This window comes from Clarias gariepinus, chromosome 3, assembly GCF_024256425.1.
Source record: "Clarias gariepinus isolate MV-2021 ecotype Netherlands chromosome 3, CGAR_prim_01v2, whole genome shotgun sequence".
In the NCBI taxonomy this organism is placed as follows: Eukaryota; Metazoa; Chordata; class Actinopteri; order Siluriformes; family Clariidae; genus Clarias; species Clarias gariepinus.
Genome location: NC_071102.1, coordinates 8799554 through 8820794, shown reverse-complemented (window position 1 = coordinate 8820794; position 21241 = coordinate 8799554). Strand labels below are relative to the sequence as shown.

Sequence of the window (21241 nt, the reverse complement as noted above, 5' to 3'; positions counted from 1 at the left end):
GCCGGCTCTACGCACACATACTCAAATGAAACCTGGACCCTTGAAGCGCAAGATGAAAAATCTATTCATTTTAATTTATACGATTTTCTCAAACATTTCATACTCATTTCCCTACATTTCTTTCTGATTCCAGAAAAAAGAAATATTTTGCGACAATGACCACTCTTAAAAGCGCTTTATAAATAACAATTGAATTGGGCTGAATTGAATTGATCTTTTTTTTTTTTTGACAGCCGACTTTTATTTTGGAAAGGAAATTAAAGGAAACACTCATGAGGTAATCTTCTTCACCCGGTTGTTGAGAAAGTTCGCAGTCCTTCCTAAAGTCCAGGTAAATATCCAGTGTTTTTTATCATACAGTCATTCATATTAAACGGTTTCTTCGTAACTACTGCACATGTCCTGATTATATAATGGACAGTAAAGCTGGCTGAAGCTGTCCTGCTCTCCTATTATGCTAACACATCCGTTTACACCTATGAAGCGTCGGTTAATATATATTTTTTTATTTTAGCTATCCATCAGAGTTTGACATTTTCGGGAACTTGCTTTATTACAGTCAATGTTATTACGTTTATTAGTAAAGTCCTGACCCGGATGCCATCCTGACCGCTTTTCATCGCGGTTTCACTCATATAGACTGACTCTCGCGTACTAGCGTACTAGGCAGTACGTCCCCTCCGTCACCTGTGCGTGAGGCGCGTGCTCGCCGTGCGTACTCCCCAGTGCGGAAGTATGCGTGTCTGGACACTGACGTTTAGCTAGTTAGCATGTCATGCACTAACAACACACCGACTTATCCTTATTCATATCCATATTAATCTGATTATACATAGATTGGAATCGTAAAATTAAGCGTCTGTTGTGTTTACACCATCTGTATTTTGTGTAATTTAAGTTACTAACTCCAAAGTTTCCCTTGTGTTTAAACCGAAGTGTTTGGCTGACTAGCCGGATAAACAGTGAAGCTAAGAAGTCTTTAGCTAAGCCTGGATGTAGACAGAAGCGATTTAATTAGAGTAATTTGTTTTAAATAAGATGTTGAGTGTTTGTATAAAAGGGATTTTATTATTATATGTGTGTGTGTGTGTGTGGGGAGGTCACTCCTGTTAGCATGTTTGTTTACACATAAGCTCTTCACCTAGCTGTTGTTGTGTTTAGTTATATCTCGTGACACGTTTGCAACTGTGATGTAAAACAGTTGTTTTTTGGACTATTTAATATATAAAGAGTAGGACTTTATTCTCTCTGATATAGACAGTATCTTCCAGAAAAGTCATGCTTCCTAAGTCTTGCTTGAAAGGTTTCAGAGCTTCATACTTCCTGTTTGTCTTTATTGTTTAAAAAGATCATCATTTTCCTGCAATGAATATGTATATATGTATACGTAGTTGTGGAATTTTTAGCTGATGCGGCTTGCATTTCACATAGTGGTGGATGCTTTCATGTACAGCTGATGTTCAGCTACTCACACCTCCCCTACATGAAGTGTAATGTTTTTATTAGAGATGGGAATCACGAAGGACCGGGCGATACGGTATCATTGCGATACCTAGATTTTGTTACAAATCTAAACAAACTCCGCCAATAATTCATTCCTACCACACAGGACTCTGTGCTGCCTGCCAGTGTGTGAATAGTTTAGAGTGGGCATCGCTGAATGGCGGATCTGGACCAAGTTACAGTTCTATCCAGACCTTGTTGTTGTTGTTTTTTTTTTAGACATGATAATTAATTAAAAATTAAACTAGCTCTTTTTTTGTGGCTATACGCGTCACAACAGGATGAATCAATGCGATAGTTCACTGTGCATAGACAGTGTGCAAAGGAAACAGAAATGAAAGCCTGACACAGCATGGCTTACTTCAGTAAAAGAAAAGTAGACTTTGAAAACTGAGCCTTTAAAGATGAATGTACAGATCAATATCAACCAGTTTGTCTCATATGTTCCGAAACCGTGGCAATAATAAAAGGCGGTAAAGCGCCAGTATGAGACGAAACACGGGGCGTCTAAGCAGTCATATCTGCAGCAGTCTGAGGTGAGGGAGTGTAAAATACTCAAACTGAGAGCTTGGTATGACCGTGTTCTTTCACATTTAATTACAGCCCATTTGCATTTCCATTTGGATTCATTAAAGATTGTTGTTTGTATTCCATACAAATACATGGAAATATAAAAGGTCATCAAAGTTCCAAGTCCTCCCTATTTGTAATGTAGTTACTGAAAATTGACAAATGTTATTGCAATGCTATGGAAATTTTAAATAGTTTTTTTCTTTGTTTTTTTTTTTTTTTTACTTGTGTATATATAGAAATCTGAATCTTGTTTCATTTCACAAGCATGGGATTTGGAACTCAGCTAAAAAAAAATGTATTGACATATTACCACCTCAAATGCACAGATATACACGTTTAAAAAAATGAAAGACAGAAAATCATCAGTCATTTTCTGAAATGATATTATACCTAGATAAGATTAGACCTAGATAATGTTTAAATTAATAGTGTGATTCTGTTTAAGTATCACGGTTTTATAAATATCCCAAGTCAATATTAATTTTATGTTCCAATTTTTAGACCTTTAACCTTTAAAAAAGTTTTCATAACTTGAAAGTTTTACACTTTAGCTTTAGTCAGAAGTTTCAAAACATAACCATAAATAATTTAATGTAGCCAATTCCCTATAACACTGATTTTCCAACATAAAAATCTAGCGAGCATTTAAACAGTACAAAATTATTTCAAATATACAAGTTTAATGTTTAAATAAAACAAAAAAAACCCAAAATTTTTACTGAGCAGCACAAATCTTTGTCATCTATAATAATTATTATTTCTAAACAAATGTATCAGTTAATTCACTCGTACCACACGGGATGCCGACGTGTAAATAGTTAGAATTCATCACCTGTAGATTTATAAAGAATCAGCAGCGTTTTACCTCGTCAGGTGTTTTGAGCATAATTAGCGCTTGCTGTGCTTTAAGACTGGTGTAAGCGTGTGTTATGAGTGGGTTTTGAGACTATTTAGATTGCAAAGATTGGGGGCAAAAAGGCAGATCTGAGACTTTTTTAACGCACAAGACATTTGATAATGTAACGTGTTTCTGTTGCGCCACTCAGACGCTCATGCACTCGGCACGGTATCTGTTATGTCCAACGTGATCAGAAATTCCCGTCACTGACTGATCGACCGTTGCATCTTTATTATACATCTAATGAATCACTTACAAATCAAGACACAACAAAAGAATCGTGATTCAAAACTGAATAGTTTTTTTTCTAACTTCTATAATCTTTTTTTTTTTTTTTTTTATAATCGATTTTCAAAATTAAAACTTCAAAAGTGGTTGGAAGATGGAAGATTTTTTTTTTATGAACAGCATGTGCCAAATAAAAGTCAACTACACTAAAATTTTCAGGATTCGTGTGATAATAAACTAGTTGCTAATCAGAATTATTAAGGTGCCTTTAAGAAGGATTTACTGATCACACTCGTTACGATTCCTGATACTGATCCGATCCTGACATCCTTTTAGTAACCAAACCAGCTCCCTCAGGAAGGTTTAAGCCAGTATTACTATAGAGCCGAGAGAAACTTTGCTTTGTTTGGGACAAGACTGTTGAATGAGGGGGAAAAAAGTACAACTTTACATTAAATAATTTGGAAACTATCTTCAAAGTGTTTCTGAATGTTAGTCAGACGTGTCTCTCAAAAAAAAAAGAAGTTATTTACCCAGCAAGTCTCCAGCAATCCAGAATGATGAAAGGCTTTTATATGATTTATTTGAATAATTTTGTTTACGATATCCTACAGTTTAAAGATCAGTCAATTAATCTGCCACAAATTATTAAAGATATATTAAAAGATTTTAATTTACTGCTTCTAATCATACAGAGTTCATTCTCTAACAGACTGATCCGCATTCACAAGGAGCGGTTCAGGAAATCATTCCTACTGTTATTCGTTGCACTGTACAATGACTCGCCTCTATGTAACAGATAGTAACCTGTATACTTATCCTATAATTCACTGTACATTTGCACATTTAATTTCTTTTTCTTAGTTTTAAATTTCTAAAATGTTTTTTATGTAGCATCATCTGCAATACTGTCTAAAGTTATATTATTTAAAATTACATTAAACAGCCTCCCTCCCACCCTTTTTATCCTTTTTTTTAAGGTTAAGGCATTGGACTACAGCCTGAGAGGTCTTGGGTTCAAACCCCAGCACCACCAAGTTGCAACTGTTGGGCCCTTGAGCAAGGCCCTTAACCTTAAAATAAATCCGTAGAATAAAAAAATCTAAATCAATAAAATCGGCGTCTGCTAAATTCTCACATGTGAATGTATGTCTATCCATCTATCTACACCGATGAGCACAGACATGGATAAACAGAAACATGCATAGTACCTCCATAAGTAGCAACCAAATAGGGAGGAAAGTATTTTTTTTAGCTTTGTATCATATGTCTGCATTGTCTGCAATATTGTGTATATTAAACCGCCCTTCCTCTTTATTTTCATGACTGTGGCTCCTGGGTAGAGAATAGGAAGAGCCCACTTCCTAAAACATCTTGTTTAAAATAACTTTCACCTATATTTCCACATACTTGTACATTTTGTGCTGACTATAGACCTTGTCACTCATATTTTGTCATTTTGTTTCTGGACAGTACACGTACTGTACATCGCTTTTACTTTAACTACAGCAGTTCAGAAGGGAAAGCGCAGGACAAACAAGTCCGACGCATGAAGACTCCACCTCGCAAATCAGAGTCACCCAGAGTCGGGGCACAATGGGCGCAAATTTTAATGTTACAGCTGATTGGTCTATGCCTATTTGATATTTGAACTAAGACACCCATCAGTTAAATTAAAACAGATTTTGAACATGCCAGGCAACTAACCCAGATGAGTGAAAAATATAGCAAACTGTATTTGTCAGTGTTTTGGACTAAACAAATAAATTTGTTAGCATGTAGATGAATCTAAATCTGTATTAAGCAGAAGATTAACAGTGTAAAATAAATATGTAGCATAATATAGTTTAACGGTATTATGTGCTCGTTTCCGATACCGTGCGCAGCCAGGTTGATTTAACGTCGCGACTTAAACATGCTACTGTAGAAGCAAGGATTTTGGAGTAAAACCCAGAGTTGACTTCTCAGTAGCGGTGACATTTGACGTCACAAAAGGCACGCTTCCCATTTACTCTGTCGAGAAAGAACAGGCCACTGAGTTGTGCAAAAATAGTAAAAGCACTAGAACAGAACTAATAGCAAAAAAAGTGCGTATAATGGTTTTTTTTTTTTTTGTAATATCCTTTAAATATCGATTATTTTGCACTATTTGCGATAGAAAGTGCTGTTATTATTCTTAAACAACTTAGTGCACCTAAATACCTGGACATATAGTCTGTCTGCATAAAATATGTTCACGAGTTTGCACAAATGTATATGTTTGGAATCATTGGAAAATGTTAAATATTTTTAAAGAACTTGATGTGCTTGGATGATGGCATGATGGATGAGTGCTTACCAAACGACCAAACTAAATGTGTCTGTTTTATCTGTTTTCATCCGATTCTCTGAGCGATGCAGGAACTCCAGTCAAAAAATGAGTCATAAACCTATAATCTCGTTGCGTCCAACGCCGTCCACAGGTATCGTCCTCTGGGTCTGCAGATGTTGATTAAGTTTTTAATAATGCTCCAGTTTTAATTGCAGTTTTGATCTAATAAGTTTTTTCTTTTTCTAAACAGCAATTCTATTGAAGGTCTTTTAAACAACAAAATGTTTAATGAGAAATGTTAAAATAGAGCATGCTTTTTACCTCTATGATTAATACCGTATGTATACTAAAGAGTGCAAGCAAGGTTTGTTTTTTCTTTTTTCTTTTTTTGAAGGTAATCAAGTGTGTCGTGTTGACATTTAGTTTTTGGGGTGAAATGTTGCGTGCAGTGGAGATAAATGTCATGTCTTTTGATGTAGTTTATTGGGCAAAGGTAGGAACTCTGCGATAAGTTGTGCAGAACGTTGGACTCGTCAGGGCGTCATGGGGTTATTTAAGGTTGGTGTCATTGTTTAGGTCAGTTTCAATTTTTTTTTATTGAAAGATTTTTTTTTTTGTTGTTGTTTTCCGCTTGCTTATTTTTGTGAAATCCATATTGATTTTGCTCATTTCGACCTCTATTGAAACAATGGAGTCGCCAAAAAAACAATTTCGAAAAAAAATTCTCTTTCGAAAATCTGCATGAAAACATTATAACCAAAATGTATTCACTTATCTCCAAGATCAATCGCGGTTTCAATGATAACGCTACAACTATTTAGTGTCATCTGCCGAGCTGAAGAACTTTGCAGTATGGTTCCAGACATTGACGTAACCTGGACTTTCACCTGGTTGAGTAGGTGTGATTCAACACCCAGTGACACGGAAGAGAGAGAGAAAAAGCATAACTATAAAGTTGTAGGATTTATTTTTGTCATCAGTCACAGTTTCTTATTGAAAAGGTTGTTTAGTGAATTAATTAAACACCGTTTAGAAGTGTGTGTGTGTGTGTGTGTGGTAGTTTGCTGTCACACTCATTGGGGAAGAAGCAGAATCCGCAGGGATTCACAGCCATGTAAACGACCGATAGTAACCTCTTGTTCTCTCCTCTTTTTCCCTGCCTCTCACTTCCATTCCCTCTCCCTGTTTAGTTTTTTTTTCTCACAAGAGAAGATCTCCTGTAGCTCTTTTTCGTTGCGTACCCCCCCTCAAAAAAAACACGGAGGAATAAAAATAACAACAACAACAACAAAAAAATCCTCATTCCAAGTCTTTTTATCCCTTTTCACTTTTTCTAACTCTCTCTCCCTCTCTCTCTCTCTTTTCTGTCTCAGCAGTGGAGTTTGTCCTCACAGTGTCCAAAGTGGTTAAGAAGATAAACATCATGACCTGCTAGCGACACACGGAGCAGCATGGACGGGCAATAACAAAGAGGTACACCAGGGGTACGTACTGTACTGCATGCACAAAATTCTATTTTTTTATGTTTGATGAGGAAAGTTTTTATTTTTTTTTAATTTTTTTTTTTAAATAGGTGTAGAAGCCCCTCCGCTGTGCTTCCTGTAATTACAGTACCATCTGCGTGAAAGAAATAGCAAGTGGCCACTCAGCAAAACCCGATCGATCTAAACAGCTTTCTAGCTTTCGTTTCCTTTTTACCCACAGAAGTATTATTACTCCGGGGTTGTAGAAAATCCGCTGCCTCACAGACATCTTTAAATACAAAGGGTGATTTCGCTTACTCCAGTGTAGCTCTGCAAACGTTCCCACGGTCCAGCAGAAGAGTGACGGTGCAACATGGGTTCCTTTTGTTGACTAGAAGTTACTTGTGTCTATTGAACCTTGTTGGTCACCTTGGCCAACCCACTGGCTAACCCTAACCCTTGCTTATTTATGACGGATGTCTTAGGTGTTTGTGATGTTAATTAAGGAGCACAGCTGTTTCTTTGAGTCTGTGCACCAGGGAGAAAAAAAAAAAGTTTTATGTTTATTATACCATGATAAATAAACAATAACCAATTATCCTAAGTTAAGCAAATGATGTCAGGGATGATGTCATTTTGTTAAACTGATAAGTCTAAGATAAAAAGTTTAAGATTAAAACGTAACAGCCCTGATTTTATATTAATGTAAACTTTCGGGAGACCGTTCAGTCATCTTCATCAAATGCTGCTTCACACCGTGTTATCCCAGGAGGCGTAATCCTGCTTTAGACTGTCTGATTTCTTTTAATATTATTACCCGTCACACTGCGTGAGATGATCCAGGTGAAATCTGATGAAATTCTACAACTGAAACAGACTGTGCGATGTGATGTTCTTCGTGTCAGATTATACGATATAAACATCCCCTAATTATAGGTTGATACGATGAGAAATTACTGCGTTCTGCTTACGTAATGATCACCACAATGCAAAAGAAATTGCTCATAAGCCCCTTTCACAGAGGACGGGAATACAGCGCAGTCATTGCGCCTGAGTGTTCTGTAAGAAAGTAATGTAGGGTCGTTGCCTTTAAACTGGGAGCAACCCATTCATATCTTATATAATGTAGATCAGACCATGGATAACTTACATAGAGTAGGTTAGACCATAGACATCTTGTATAGAATAGATCAGGCCACATATACCTTATAAAGAGATTATAAACCCACTGATATCTTATTTAGAATAGACCAGACCATAGAAAACGTATTTAGAATAGATCAGACCAGAGATAACGTATTTAGAATAGATCAGACCAGAGATAACGTATTTAGAATAGATCAGACCAGAGATAACGTATTTAGAACAGATCAGACCAGAGATAACGTATTTAGAACAGATCAGACCAGAGATAACGTATTTAGAACAGATCAGACCAGAGATAACGTATTTGGAATAGATCAGACCAGAGATAACGTATTTGGAATAGATCAGACCAGAGATAACGTATTTGGAATAGATCAGACCAGAGATAACGTATTTGGAATAGATCAGACCAGAGATAGCGTATTTGGAATAGATCAGACCAGAGATAACGTATTTGGAACAGATCAGACCAGAGATAACGTATTTAGAACAGATCAGACTATATATAAGGTATTTGGAATAGATCAGACCAGAGATAACGTATTTGAAATAGATCAGACCAGAGATAACGTATTTGGAATAGATCAGACCAGAGATAACGTATTTGGAATAGATCAGACCAGAGATAACGTATTTGGAATAGATCAGACCAGAGATAAAGTATTTGGAATAGATCAGACCAGAGATAGCGTATTTGGAATAGATCAGACCAGAGATAGCGTATTTGGAATAGATCAGACCAGAGATAGCGTATTTGGAATAGATCAGACCAGAGATAACGTGTTTAGAATAGATCAGACCAGAGATAACGTGTTCAGAATAGATCAGACCAGAGATAGCGTATTTAGAATAGATCAGACCAGAGATAACTGCCAAATGCCTAAATGTAAATGTACACACCGAGGCGGCTTAGCGCCAAGTTCATGTGCTTAACGTGAATCACCTAAAATCAGGAAAAGTGCAATAATGAGCTGGTCTTTATACCAAGATTTCTTTATGAGAGGGACTCATATTTTTTCAAAATTTTGATCTCTACCAGAACTTTTTGATTTATGTCATTGTGATAACTTGTGATATGATATTTTTTCCAATTAAATTAAGGGATAATGACGGTTTCTGATTGGTTAACTGTTTAATTTATTCTTCTGTTGTTTGTTTGATTGATTGATTGATTGTTTTTGACATGACTTAGAGTATAGCAGTGCTGACGATTTAACTGTTTGGTCCCAATCCAGATGAGATCATCCATCAATGTGTTACAGTAGTACCAGCTATCTTATTTCACAAAAATGTTCACAAACTCACAACCAAGGAATTTGTTTGGGTTTTGTCTCTAATTAAATTGTCGTGAATTTAAAGCAGCATGCATGTTTTGTGATGTAAAAATGCTCCCACTTTGTTTTAAAAATTGCATGAACAAGTACAGCAGGTCAAACTTGTCTGCACTTTTACATTACGTATCATGTATCAGGTCCAAGTCAAGCTTCAACAAGAAATCCTGGAGACTTCATTCTTAGAGTTTCATTTGTTAAAAACAACAACAAAATGTGACTTTGTCTAATTTTCAGGAGGAGTGTTGGCCGTTATGACAAGCTCATGATGACCACCCTTTCTGTGACTGATATTGCTGATGTTGGTCCTGGTAAGTTTATTTATTTATAAATTTTTTAAAGAACAGTTGGTCTCATGTGTGTAGGCAAGAAGTGATGATGGCTGGTCACAAAATCAGGTTTTGGAGGGCTAAAAAGTGACCTACTTATTAGTTATACCACAGTTACTGTTAGGAAATCATTGGGGCCGCGCCTTATAGGCACAAAACTACAGTATTATGCACATAAAGAGGATCACAGATGGACACCATTTCTGCTTCTTGTTTTTAATTCAGTTTTTTTTTCCATCATGCAGTTTTGCCTCCCAAGTAAAAAACGAAACTCTGAGCTTGCTTGTCTTGAGTGTTATTTAGTCTAATTGCTTTTATCTTCCAAAAGCATTTTGAGCAAATGAATTAACCAATAAAGTAATCTTCCACTTGTGTTTATTACACTGCTATTATATTTCACAAGTTGCATCTCAGACACTGCAGATGAGATTTTATGAGCATGCAGGCTTAAAATAAAGCTCAAATTCAGCAATATACATACATGAACATAAAGCTCTAGTGTTTGACTTGTATGTGTTCTGCTGGTGTGTTCTGTTCCTGGTTCCATAATGTGAAAAAAGATGCAATTTATATTATTTAGGCCTAGTTTATTAACACACAGTAATGTAGGGTTGTACTTTTCAAATTTGTGAGAATTAAAAAATCGTTAATGCTATTAAGAATGCATGATCTGTGTATGTGAAACATAATGCTGTGTTGTAACATGAATGTCAATGCAATATTAGAATTTCAATTGTTTCCTTGAACTGGACTTTCTGGGGCAAAATGATTATACAATATCTTAATAAGAAGAAATTTGGTTCACAGATCTCTGATGCTGCTGCACCACCACCATGCTTAACAGTTGGGGTTCCCTCACTTTTATTCCTCCAAACATCCCTCTGGTTAAAACTTTCCTTAAGCATAGAGGTGTGGATTTGGAGCAGAAGTTTGTTTCTTAGACAGCCTTTTAGTCCATGGTGATTTGAAAACATATTTGACTGTAGATAGAGAGGATGGTGTTCCAGCAGCTTCTGCACCTTGGTGGTTCCCGAGCTGTTCCAGTCGATTCAAACCAATTTCTTCTCAGGAGCGGGTGACAGATTTGGTCTTTTTCCAGACCTCTATCTCCCAATAACTTGTAATTAAGTATAATAGATTGAACTGGTTGTTTATAAATGGCTCCAAGAGAAATGCCTGTCTTATGTAAACCTACCCTCGTCTTTTTCAGATCTCCGCTGAGCTCCTTGGACTTTCCCATTGTATTATGTTTTGGTCTGTCCAATGATTACTGTCAAACTAACCCTTTTTATGTTGGCACAGATAAGCTACCAGCTACCAGCTATAGTCAATTATGATCAATAACAGGAAGTTGAAAGATCTTGGCCTGGACAGGAATTTCTGCACCAATGAATTAATAACCAAAATGGGTGCATGCACGATTTGGGTGGGTGTATGAATTTCACAGCAATATTGTGCTTTCAGTGTTTTTTTTTTTGTTTGTTTTTTAACTATTGAAAGCACAATATTGTCGTGAAATTTATGTCGATGATGACCGTCTGTACACTGCCAGACACGTCTGTTTATGTACATGGAGGTGTCAAATCGTGTTGCTTACATGGGAATGGGGTGCTATGACTTTTTTCCTAAGGGGTCCAAAAAGTCCTATAGACTTAACCCTGAGACCAACTTGTAGTGCAGAGCAAAAATTTCTTAGAAATCTCAAGTTTACGACATTAAAAAAGCCTTAAAAGCTGTGTCAGAACATACCCAAGAGGGTATAAGTTGCATCCCTGGTCCGCAAGAGGTACCCAAATGAAAGCAGTAGTAAAAATCTTTAATTTTGCACTTTCTTTTGAGGTTTTTTGTGTGTTATACTGGATGACGATATTGCTAACATCTTACAGTAAACGAAAAAGTAGATCAATTCCACGGATCATCCGAACAACACATGCATCAGTAGAAGAGATTAGGAAATTGTAACCTTTTGTGTGTAAAGCAGTAAATATGATAAATATCACAAATCACTCATTTGGTTAAACTTACGGAGGGACCTAAAAACAGAATCTTGAATAGTAATCATTCAAGATATTGAGTGTTTACTTAGTTTTAAAACATTTACATTTCTATAACTTTGTTTTAAATGGAAAGAGAATCTAAGCTTTTTTTTTTTTTTTAATGATCTCAGACTTTTGGACTCTCTGTGTGCATGTCTATGTGTATGTCTATGAGAGAGAGCCTAAGCGCATGAATCTGTCTTCTTCTTCTGTAGAGGCGAATCTGGGGTGTGTCGCTGAAGAGGGCTCGGTGAGCACAGCAGAAGTGAAACATGAGTTACACACTTCTCCCAGTCAACCAGTTTCATTCACAAGTTCTTCTAAAGAGCTGAACGAAACGCTGCCCATGGACCCCGGCGACATGAAACTGGACCTCTCTGGAGACACGCCTGCACCAGGTATGTTGGTGAATATAAATTTCTTTAATGTATCTGTAGACCGTTTATATATGAGCAACTGACAAGTCTGTTTGGTAATGACGTTTGGATCTCAATTTCCAGCGATATGGGATGTTTGTAGCATGAACTGTACTGTACTGTAGGTGCTGTAAATTAGCTTGAACTGAAGTGTGTGGTAATAAACATGTTTCTTTACTTCACAGACATGGCCACACTTAGCTAGGTAGGCAGAATGTCCAACCGTTCAGAGATCCCCATCCTGCTGTGATAGATATTCCTCTTGGTTTTAGCTGGTGTAATTGGTGCCTGCAAGGAAAATTGAAAGCACACACTGGGTACAGTAAAGCAGCCCATCTATAATGCAAGCTTCAGTGGAAAATGATCTTTGAGTATCTGCTTTTGTTACGGAACGGCAGTTCTTACGTTCGGGTTTGGGTTCTGAAGAAATATGTTGTATTAATAAGCTGTAATAAGAGTGAGGAGTCGTATCGATTATTAGGATTGAGAATTCTAGACATGGGCATACAGTATATGGCAAAATATACAGTACTGACCAGAAAAGACGAACAATAATCGCCTTGTTGTCATCTGTGAGTTTATGCCTCCTGAAAGAAACTAACGTGTAATATTAGCGTGTTGAGTGTGTTTGCAGCGCCTCGCTGTTCATATCGTTTATGCGGATTTACAAACGTATCCCGGAACAAAGACTGCTGCAGATTCCAGCAAAAGGAGATGCTTTTCTCACGTAATGCAGCACAGTTCTTGGTGGATCCTCACAGCTAAACGCTCCCCTTTAACATTCCCAACTAGTAACCATCAGGTGGTGTAAGATCAGGAGAACGGGAAAAAAATTGTTGTGCCACTTTGTGCAAACTCGGTCCTCGTTTACGTCCACTTCCGTACGAGCGGAAATAATATTTGTAAAACTATGAATACTTGTTCCTCCGTCGAGAGACCCATTTCCAACGACAACAACTTTTTTTTTCACTCCTGGGAACATGTGTATCTGGAGCTTTCCCCCGTTGACGAACGCAAATGCACGTCTGAGATGCGCGAGTTTGAGTATACTGTATATTCTGGCGCATACCGTATATGTCCCTGGGTAGTTCTGTTTTCCAGAAGGGGTTGTGTATTTCAGTAATTTGATGGTTAAAGCAGCCTGAAAAGGAGGAATAAAACCCATTTAAAATAGTGCAAAAGTGGAAAAAAAAGCAAACCCAAAGTAAAAGAATTGCTCTCTGTGTAACATTAGTGCTTGATTTACAGAGAGGGGGGAACAGTTAAAAAAGAAACAAAAAAAAAAACATCTCATTAGTGTACAGCAAACTGTTTTGCTGATTGCTGAGTAAATCTCGACATCACTCACTATAATTGTAGCTGATGCATATTCAGCACATGCGCCTTCTAAGGGCGGGTCTGCCTGGGTAATCGAACCTTTCGCTTTCCCTAAGAGACAGAGTCTTTGCTATGCATACTTTTACATTTGTTATTTTACAGATGCCTTTATCCAGAGTGACTTAGTCGTTTTATAAACTGAAGAGCTTAGGTTTAAGGCCCAGCAGTGGCAGATTAGCAGAGCAGATCTATGAATTCCTGACTTTTCCATCAGTAGGCCAACATCTCAACCACTGAGCTACCTCTGCATGTGTCTTTTATTAAATATATTGCTTTCTTTTTTAGTTATTTAGTTTATCCTCCTTTGAATCAGATGTGAAACCCCAGTTTTAAATTTACTGACAGACCAAGCATGTAAAAAGTTCAGTCAGGCATGGCGTGGTTAGACCACAAGCAGGATCTATTCAAATAACCACAGTACTGAATAAAGAAACAATGACACAGAAACATTGCCCACAAACCACTGGCACTGGTTAAAGCCCTCACTTAATATATACACACCTGTGTTTATCAGCATCTGTTTTTTGTCCATCTTTTTTTCTCTCTCAAAGAGGGCCAGCCAGTGAAGAGAAAGAAGGGTCCGGCTCCCAAGATGCTAGGGAACGAGGTGTGTAGCGTGTGTGGAGACAAGGCCTCGGGCTTCCACTACAATGTCCTGAGCTGTGAGGGCTGCAAGGGCTTCTTCAGGCGCAGCGTGATCAAAGGAGCGCAGTACGTCTGCAAGAACTCGGGCCGCTGTGAGATGGACATGTACATGCGGCGAAAGTGTCAGCAGTGTCGGCTGCGCAAGTGTCGCGAGGCGGGCATGCTGGAGCAGTGTGAGTGACTTCTCTCTTTTTCTTTAAATCGTTCACTAAGGGTTTGGCAAAGAGCTACAGCATGTTTTTTTTTTTTTTTTTTTTTTCTTTTTAACAAAATGTTTGAACCCTTTTAATAAAAAAAACATTTAGGGAAAGTTACAAGATTAAATCTGAAAGAGGCAAAAATAGTGATCTGTCTAAAGAAAGCACTGATTATCAAACTGATTTGGGACTGCAGCAGAGAACTTACATGTTTACATGAACGCTGATCAGATAAGATGTTGTTTTCATGCATGACAATTAACATTTAATCAGAATGTAATTTTTTTTTAGCGAACTAGTTTCTTTTTAGGAAATATAACTCTCACTGTAAAGCATTTAAGTTGCAAGTATATAACAAGAAGAAAAAGATACAGTAGTTTCTCCAGCTTTGGCGTTTGAGTCGGTTTTCCATCTCTTCTGATAAATCCCACCTTCTATGTCATGATCAGTTACAAGAATTCAGTCTCATCCATGGTTAGATGTGAAATGCTAAACCTGTCAGTGCCCTTCCCTCAGCCTGAGACATAGTGGACGAAATTAAAGACTGGTGGGAGAGAGTTGCTCTCGCTGAGTTTACCGATCAGGTTTTAGAAGCAAAATTTATTTCACAGGAAACGTTTCATGCCTCTCCAAAATGGGGCAGAGGTACAGAAAAAGAGTATTTTACTTGGAACATGTCGGAAATGATCAGATAATTAAAGGTTCACACCAGCCCACTTACTCTCATTGAAAATTCATTCCAGTCGAACCAGATTTGTGTCCAATTGAAGCTCGGATCGAGTTGTTTAAATGATGCATTTTAATTAAGGATGGGCCATTACTCTGATCATTAGTGTAAAAATTAGGGTCCATGTGAACGTACCTACTGACCCAAACTAATATACTAATGCTTAGCTGCTCTTATCAATGTTTTCCTTTTTCTTTTCTTTTTTTTAACCAGGTGTGCTTTCAGAGGAGCAGATCCGATTAAAGAAAATGAAAAAGCAGCACGAGGACGAGGCATCTCGTAGCTCAACCGTGGCAGCACCGAGCCCAGCAGCCGACGTTCCCCCATTGGCCCCGGAACAGCACGAGATGATCGAGAAGTTAGTCGCCATGCAGAAACAGTGCAACAAACGCTCCTTCATCGACCGGCGCAAAGTCACTGTAAGCGAAGCCAGGCTTTCGTTCTGCATCCTCATATTAACAGTTCTCTATTTGACTCTTATGTAGGAATCCTCTAAAATACACACACGCGTTGCTCAGCCAAATCATGGATTCTTTAGTTTTACACTCGATTTTCCAAGTATGGAAATGTCTGCTGGTGTTGAAGCTAGAGTTTCAATTTAGATTTTCAGCTTCAGTGACCATGTCCATTTTTTTCTTCTTCTTCTTCTTTTTTGGGTGAACTTTTCCTTGTCTGTTTCACAATGCCTAAATCACCTTTAGCTATGATTTGTATAAAGATCTGTGTGTTACTGAGAAATCCCCGGTATTGCAGCAATATGTTTTTACCAAAATAATGATATAACTGATTCCTTTTTTTTTCTCGTCAATTTGCAAATCTTAGAATTTGTCCACTCTGATGGCTCTTTGCCAGTTTGTCTTATTTTAGTGGTACTTACAATAGGTATTGTACTATTTTATTTATTTACATTTATTTATTTATTCATTTATTGGACCATCTTCCTTTTTTCCCTCGCAGCCATGGCCACAGAGTCAGGACCCAATGAACCGGGAAGTACGGCAGCAGCGTTTCGCTCATTTCACAGAACTGGCGATCATGTCCGTGCAGGAGATTGTAGACTTTGCTAAACAGCTGCCTGGTTTCCTGGAGCTCACCCGCGAGGACCAGATTGCCCTGCTCAAGACCTCCACTATTGAGGTCAGTTTGCCTTCAGGTCACTTTGCATGGCGTTATCATCATATTTCTGATTTCCACATTATGCAAACATGCACAGATGGACTAATGTACTGTTCTCGGGTCTGCCTCTGCTGTGCCAGTTTGTAAATATTGTACAGCTGTTAACTGGGCACCTTCCGCCTCCTAGTGGTAATGCAAGGCTACTGCACTGTTCCCGGTCAATCCTGGTTTCAGTTTTATGCACACTATTTATTTTATTTATTTATTTTATTTACTACAGATCATGCTGCTAGAGACATCTCGCCGCTACAATCCGGCGATCGAGAGCATCACTTTCCTCACCCCGGACTTCATCTACAACAAGGAAGACTTTGCCAAAGCAGGTGTGGATCCGCTTAAATAATTTATATCAGTTGGCTTGATCCTGCTTTTAGGTGCTAGGGCCATGATACCTGACACAGCAGTCTAGCTGTGAGTCGGTAGACGCTGGTGAACTTTAGCACTGATGAAATAACACTTAAGACAGGACAGGTCGTCTTGCTTTGCAGTTTTTTTTTTCTAATTGTCTAAGATTCTTAACAGCCATAAGATGCACAGTGGTGTAAAAATAACAACTAGGCTTGCTTGTGAACTAAATGTCTATGTACTGTAGGTGGTGATGTGTACAATAGTGAATATTAATAAGTTATGTACAGTAAGATATAGATACTGATATTGGTATATAGGTGCTGATACTACTGCAGTTTATACTAATTTGTCATACTGTATAGTATAGTTATTTGAATGAGACGTAGACATTGTACTTCTATTATATCAGGTAATATAAGTTATTAAGTTGCTTAAATTGCAAGTACAGATTAATGACACCTCCTTGTAGGACATGCACGATATTGCCAAAAGTATTAGCTCCCCTGCGTTCACATGCATATGAACTTGATTAACATCCAATTCTTAATCCATAGAGTTTAATCTGATTGATCTGGCCCCACTCTCTTTGCAGCTATAACAGCTTCAACCTTCAATTTCCATCACACGGTGTATATTCCTAGACATTTGTAGTTTAAGGACGTGTGAATGCAGTGGAATGCAAAACCTGCTCAGTGCACCTTATTTAGCACAAGTTTTTTGTTTGTTTGTTTGATTTTTTTTATAATAGCATTGTGTGTCACCATACGTTAGTCCAGTCACATCGTGACTGGAGTTACAAGTCACCCAGACAAACCCAAACCACATTAAAAACCATGAAATGGTATCGCTTTTCATTCTATTTCATCTGTCTACAACCTGCCCGTGTCCTAAAAATGACCGCTTTTCTGCAGGGCTGCAGATCGAGTTCATTAACCCCATCTTCGAGTTCTCCAAGGGCATGAACGAGTTGCACCTAGACGAGGCAGAGTACGCGCTCCTTATCGCCATCAACATCTTTTCAGCAGGTCAGTCTATTGCACACGTTCAGGTCATTTGTACAGCAGATTACCGACCGGTGATGGCATACATTTGATATTTTTTTGTGTGTTTCTTGAAACCCGATTCTGATAGCGTCCCTGTGGGTGTCATACACAGACACTACACCGAATTAAGCTAAGCTGACACAGTGGGAGTGAAGATGACTAATCAGTGTTCACTGAGGACGCCAGCTGAAGAGTGACAAACAGTTCTTCTTTACTGTAATGCCGTAGTGAAATATGTGCTGTGTAATGCCTTCTTTTCGGATGGATAGTGTTGACTTTTCGAATAATCCCAAAGCCATCTTAAGTGCTCGCTTGAGGACGTCTGACTTCCTAGCGACATGATATATTTATGAGACTAGCTGATCTTCCTTTAAGGCACATCTGCACTCTTCAAAGGAAATAACGTTTAATGGTATAGAGTTGGTCATTTCCATGTCTGTTTTCATCCGTCCCTAGACCGACCCAACGTGCAGGATCATGATTTGGTGGAGAAGCTCCAACAGCCGTATGTTGATGCTCTGCATTCGTACATCAGGATCAAGAGACCGAATGTAAGTCATGATGGAATAAAAAAATTTTTTTTCATGATATTCCATTTAAATATGTATACATCTCATCATTTGAAATGATATTCCTTCTGCTTGTATTAGACTAAAATCTCATAAAAATTTCCTGTTCTCATTTTCACCTGTAGGGGCAACGTAAAATAGCTAATCCACACTTTGTTTCCAATCATCCAAAAAAAATAAACGCTTACACCTGATTGTCACACCCATATGCGTTTGTTTCCTAAACAGTTGCCGTGAAGTTAGAAGCACATAGTTGTCTTAGAATGTCTTTGAATATGTTGTACCTTTTAAAAACATCCCAGGGTCAAAGACGTGATCTCCCTGGACATTGGTATTGTATATGATGATGTGTAAAAAAAGAGCTCAAGTGTCCTGCACAGTGCCTTGACCTTAACCCCACTGAAAACCTTTGTGATAAATTGAAACACAGATGTATAATGTCCGTGGGTGTGTGTGATACTGTGTATAGTAACTACCAATGTTGTATGTGTGTATATACAGTCCCAGTCAAACATTTGAATTTATATTCTGCATTAAAAAAAAATACTGGATTTTTATTCTACATAAAAAAAAATACTGGATTTTTTATTATTATTTTTTTTAAACTATGAAATAACACATATGGCATTAAGTAACAACAACAGTAAGTTATTTTAAGACCCGGGGGTTCTGGAACAGTTCTTGCAAGAACAGTAAAATCCATTTGCAAAACCCATCATGCACCATGATGAAACTATGAAACTGGGTCTCATGAAGGCCATCCCAGGAAAGAAAGACCACAATGTACCTCTGCTGCAGAGGAGAAGTTCATTTAGAGTAATCAGCCTCAAAAATCAACTGCCTCAGATTAGAGCCGTGGAAAGAAATACAAATGAGAGGGGTCGTGTGAAATGACTGCGTGCGTGCGTGCATGTGTGTGTACTTTCCAGTCCATTATTAGTTACTGTTTACCTACTGAACTGATTTTAATCCTTGTATGTATGAAATGTACCATGAGTGACCATGCCATATGTGTCCGATTCACATTCCAGGATCATTTGATGTTCCCACGTATGCTGATGAAGCTGGTCAGCCTGCGCACCCTGAGCAGCGTTCACTCTGAGCAGGTCTTCGCTCTACGACTGCAGGACAAAAAACTGCCCCCTCTTCTGTCTGAAATCTGGGATGTCCATGAATGAAAAATAACTACGAACGGCCAGCCTCAAGGACATAGTCACACAGGGTTTTTACAGCTAAACGGTGCAGGATCATACTTTTCTTCAGTCCCATTATAAGCCCTGGCCTTGAGGAGCTTGTTTTATTTTCCTCTGGACTTATGATTGTACTCTCCTGTGCAGGATACAGTGGTTTGCGGTCAGTCTTTTCAGAAACGGCACTCTATCGACTGTCTAGGAATGTTTAGAGTATATACTTTTTATTTCTTTTGATCAGGATTCTTGCTTACTGGAATGAATGACTGTACATTAAAGGCAATTGATTATATATATTTTTTACAATACCTATTCCACTGGGAAAACTTGCAGCCCATTTGAGCATAAATCCAGAGGCATATGCCTTCGAGAAGCAGATGAATGCAGTGACTTAACAGAAAGTTTGGCTCTATACTGTATGGGCATTATTTCTCCCTGCACTTTGGGGCCAAAAACCTCTCATTTTCGCACATGGTCATGGAGCAGTGCTCCTATAAATGACTTAATCTGCAGATAATTTGCGAAACAATTGCCTCTTTCATAAGTTGCTATATTTGCTTTGATATGAGCTTGTTTATAAAGGAATACAGTGGGATATCTGCTGATTTATTTCATGATGAACCAGCCATCAGTCCCATAGTCTGAAATCTATAAGTAATTTACAGCTTGTATAATGTTGAAAAGGCATTATATATATATATATATATATATATATATATATTTTTTTTTTTTTTTTTTTTTTTCCACATGGCTAATGTGTCAGGATTTTGAACTGAGTGAATGGTGGGGAATAACATGAAGCTTCTCAGTTGGCTTGATGAAGTCCTACTGTATGTTTTGCTATTTCTTGATTAACTTCCAGAAGGATTGGGCATGACTTTGATAAGGCTACATACAATCTTGTGTTCACTGTCTAGAAGCAGTGGGATGGTGACGGTGACTAGAAAGCAACCTCTGCTTCAACTATCAATAAACATCCAGCACATTACTCACAGGGATCGGTAGGCGTCAGTAGACCTGTCGACATAAACCAGTATGCTGCTTACAAAAACTACTGTAAATTTTAGTGTAAAACCTATAGCATTTGAAATAGATATGGGTTTATAACTTTCTTGTGTTTTATGTCATCCATTGTCACTGAGTAACTGCTAGTACAAGTTCATTATAGAATAAACCCTTTTAATGTCTTGTCCTCGTGGCCACCTTGGCAATAGATCCATGACCTAACGGTGCAAAAAGCAAAAAAAAGAGTGCAATCTGTGTGATTACAGATTTTCCGAACTAGATGTTAAATATACATTGGCTTTTAACAATCAATGCAACTTCTTTGTCTGAGGCCATGCTCTGGCAACTTGACCACTGTCACACCAATTAAAACTGCTACAGGGCCGTTTGCCTCACCCACTTTATCTCATTCTGATTTTTTTTTTCTTTATCAGCATATCTATAATAACCTTATTGCTTTGCTTTGCAGCTTGCTAACGGTATCTCATAATATATATATCGATTTAGTCAGATGAAGTGGATTTGTACCTGTAACAATGAGGAAAAGTGGGTCTTGTGCGCTTTCTCATGCTTGCAGCTTTAATGAGCATTGATTGGAGTTATGAAGAGCCTCGTATAGTGTCAAGAATTTGAGCTTCGACTAAATTTTAACCCTGTTCTCTGTTTAAAAATCTTTCCAAGGTCTAAAATTCTTATTTACCCCCTACTCACACCTGGTATCTGGATTGAA

At 37.9% G+C, this 21241-nt stretch overlaps 1 protein-coding gene across 4 annotated transcripts; it reads left to right on the top strand.

The window, feature by feature from the left end:
- Positions 1 to 260: 260 nt before the first annotated feature.
- nr1h3 (nuclear receptor subfamily 1, group H, member 3) lies at positions 261 to 20244 on the top strand. 4 transcript variants are annotated; one of them, XM_053492916.1, is made up of 11 exons: positions 261 to 331; positions 6890 to 6986; positions 9691 to 9764; positions 12034 to 12216; positions 14163 to 14429; positions 15394 to 15599; positions 16138 to 16317; positions 16577 to 16679; positions 17616 to 17729; positions 18204 to 18298; positions 19348 to 20244. In XM_053492916.1, the coding sequence occupies exons 3-11, from the start codon at positions 9719 to 9721 to the stop codon at positions 19492 to 19494; spliced, it is 1341 nt and encodes a 446-aa protein (XP_053348891.1). In that variant the 5' UTR covers positions 261 to 331; positions 6890 to 6986; positions 9691 to 9718; the 3' UTR covers positions 19495 to 20244. The 4 variants fall into 4 exon arrangements, with proteins under 4 accessions (XP_053348891.1, XP_053348889.1, XP_053348890.1 ...); XM_053492914.1 differs by having other exon boundaries at positions 6890 to 6997; XM_053492915.1 differs by having other exon boundaries at positions 263 to 331; positions 6887 to 6986.
- The last annotated feature ends 997 nt before the right edge of the window (positions 20245 to 21241 follow it).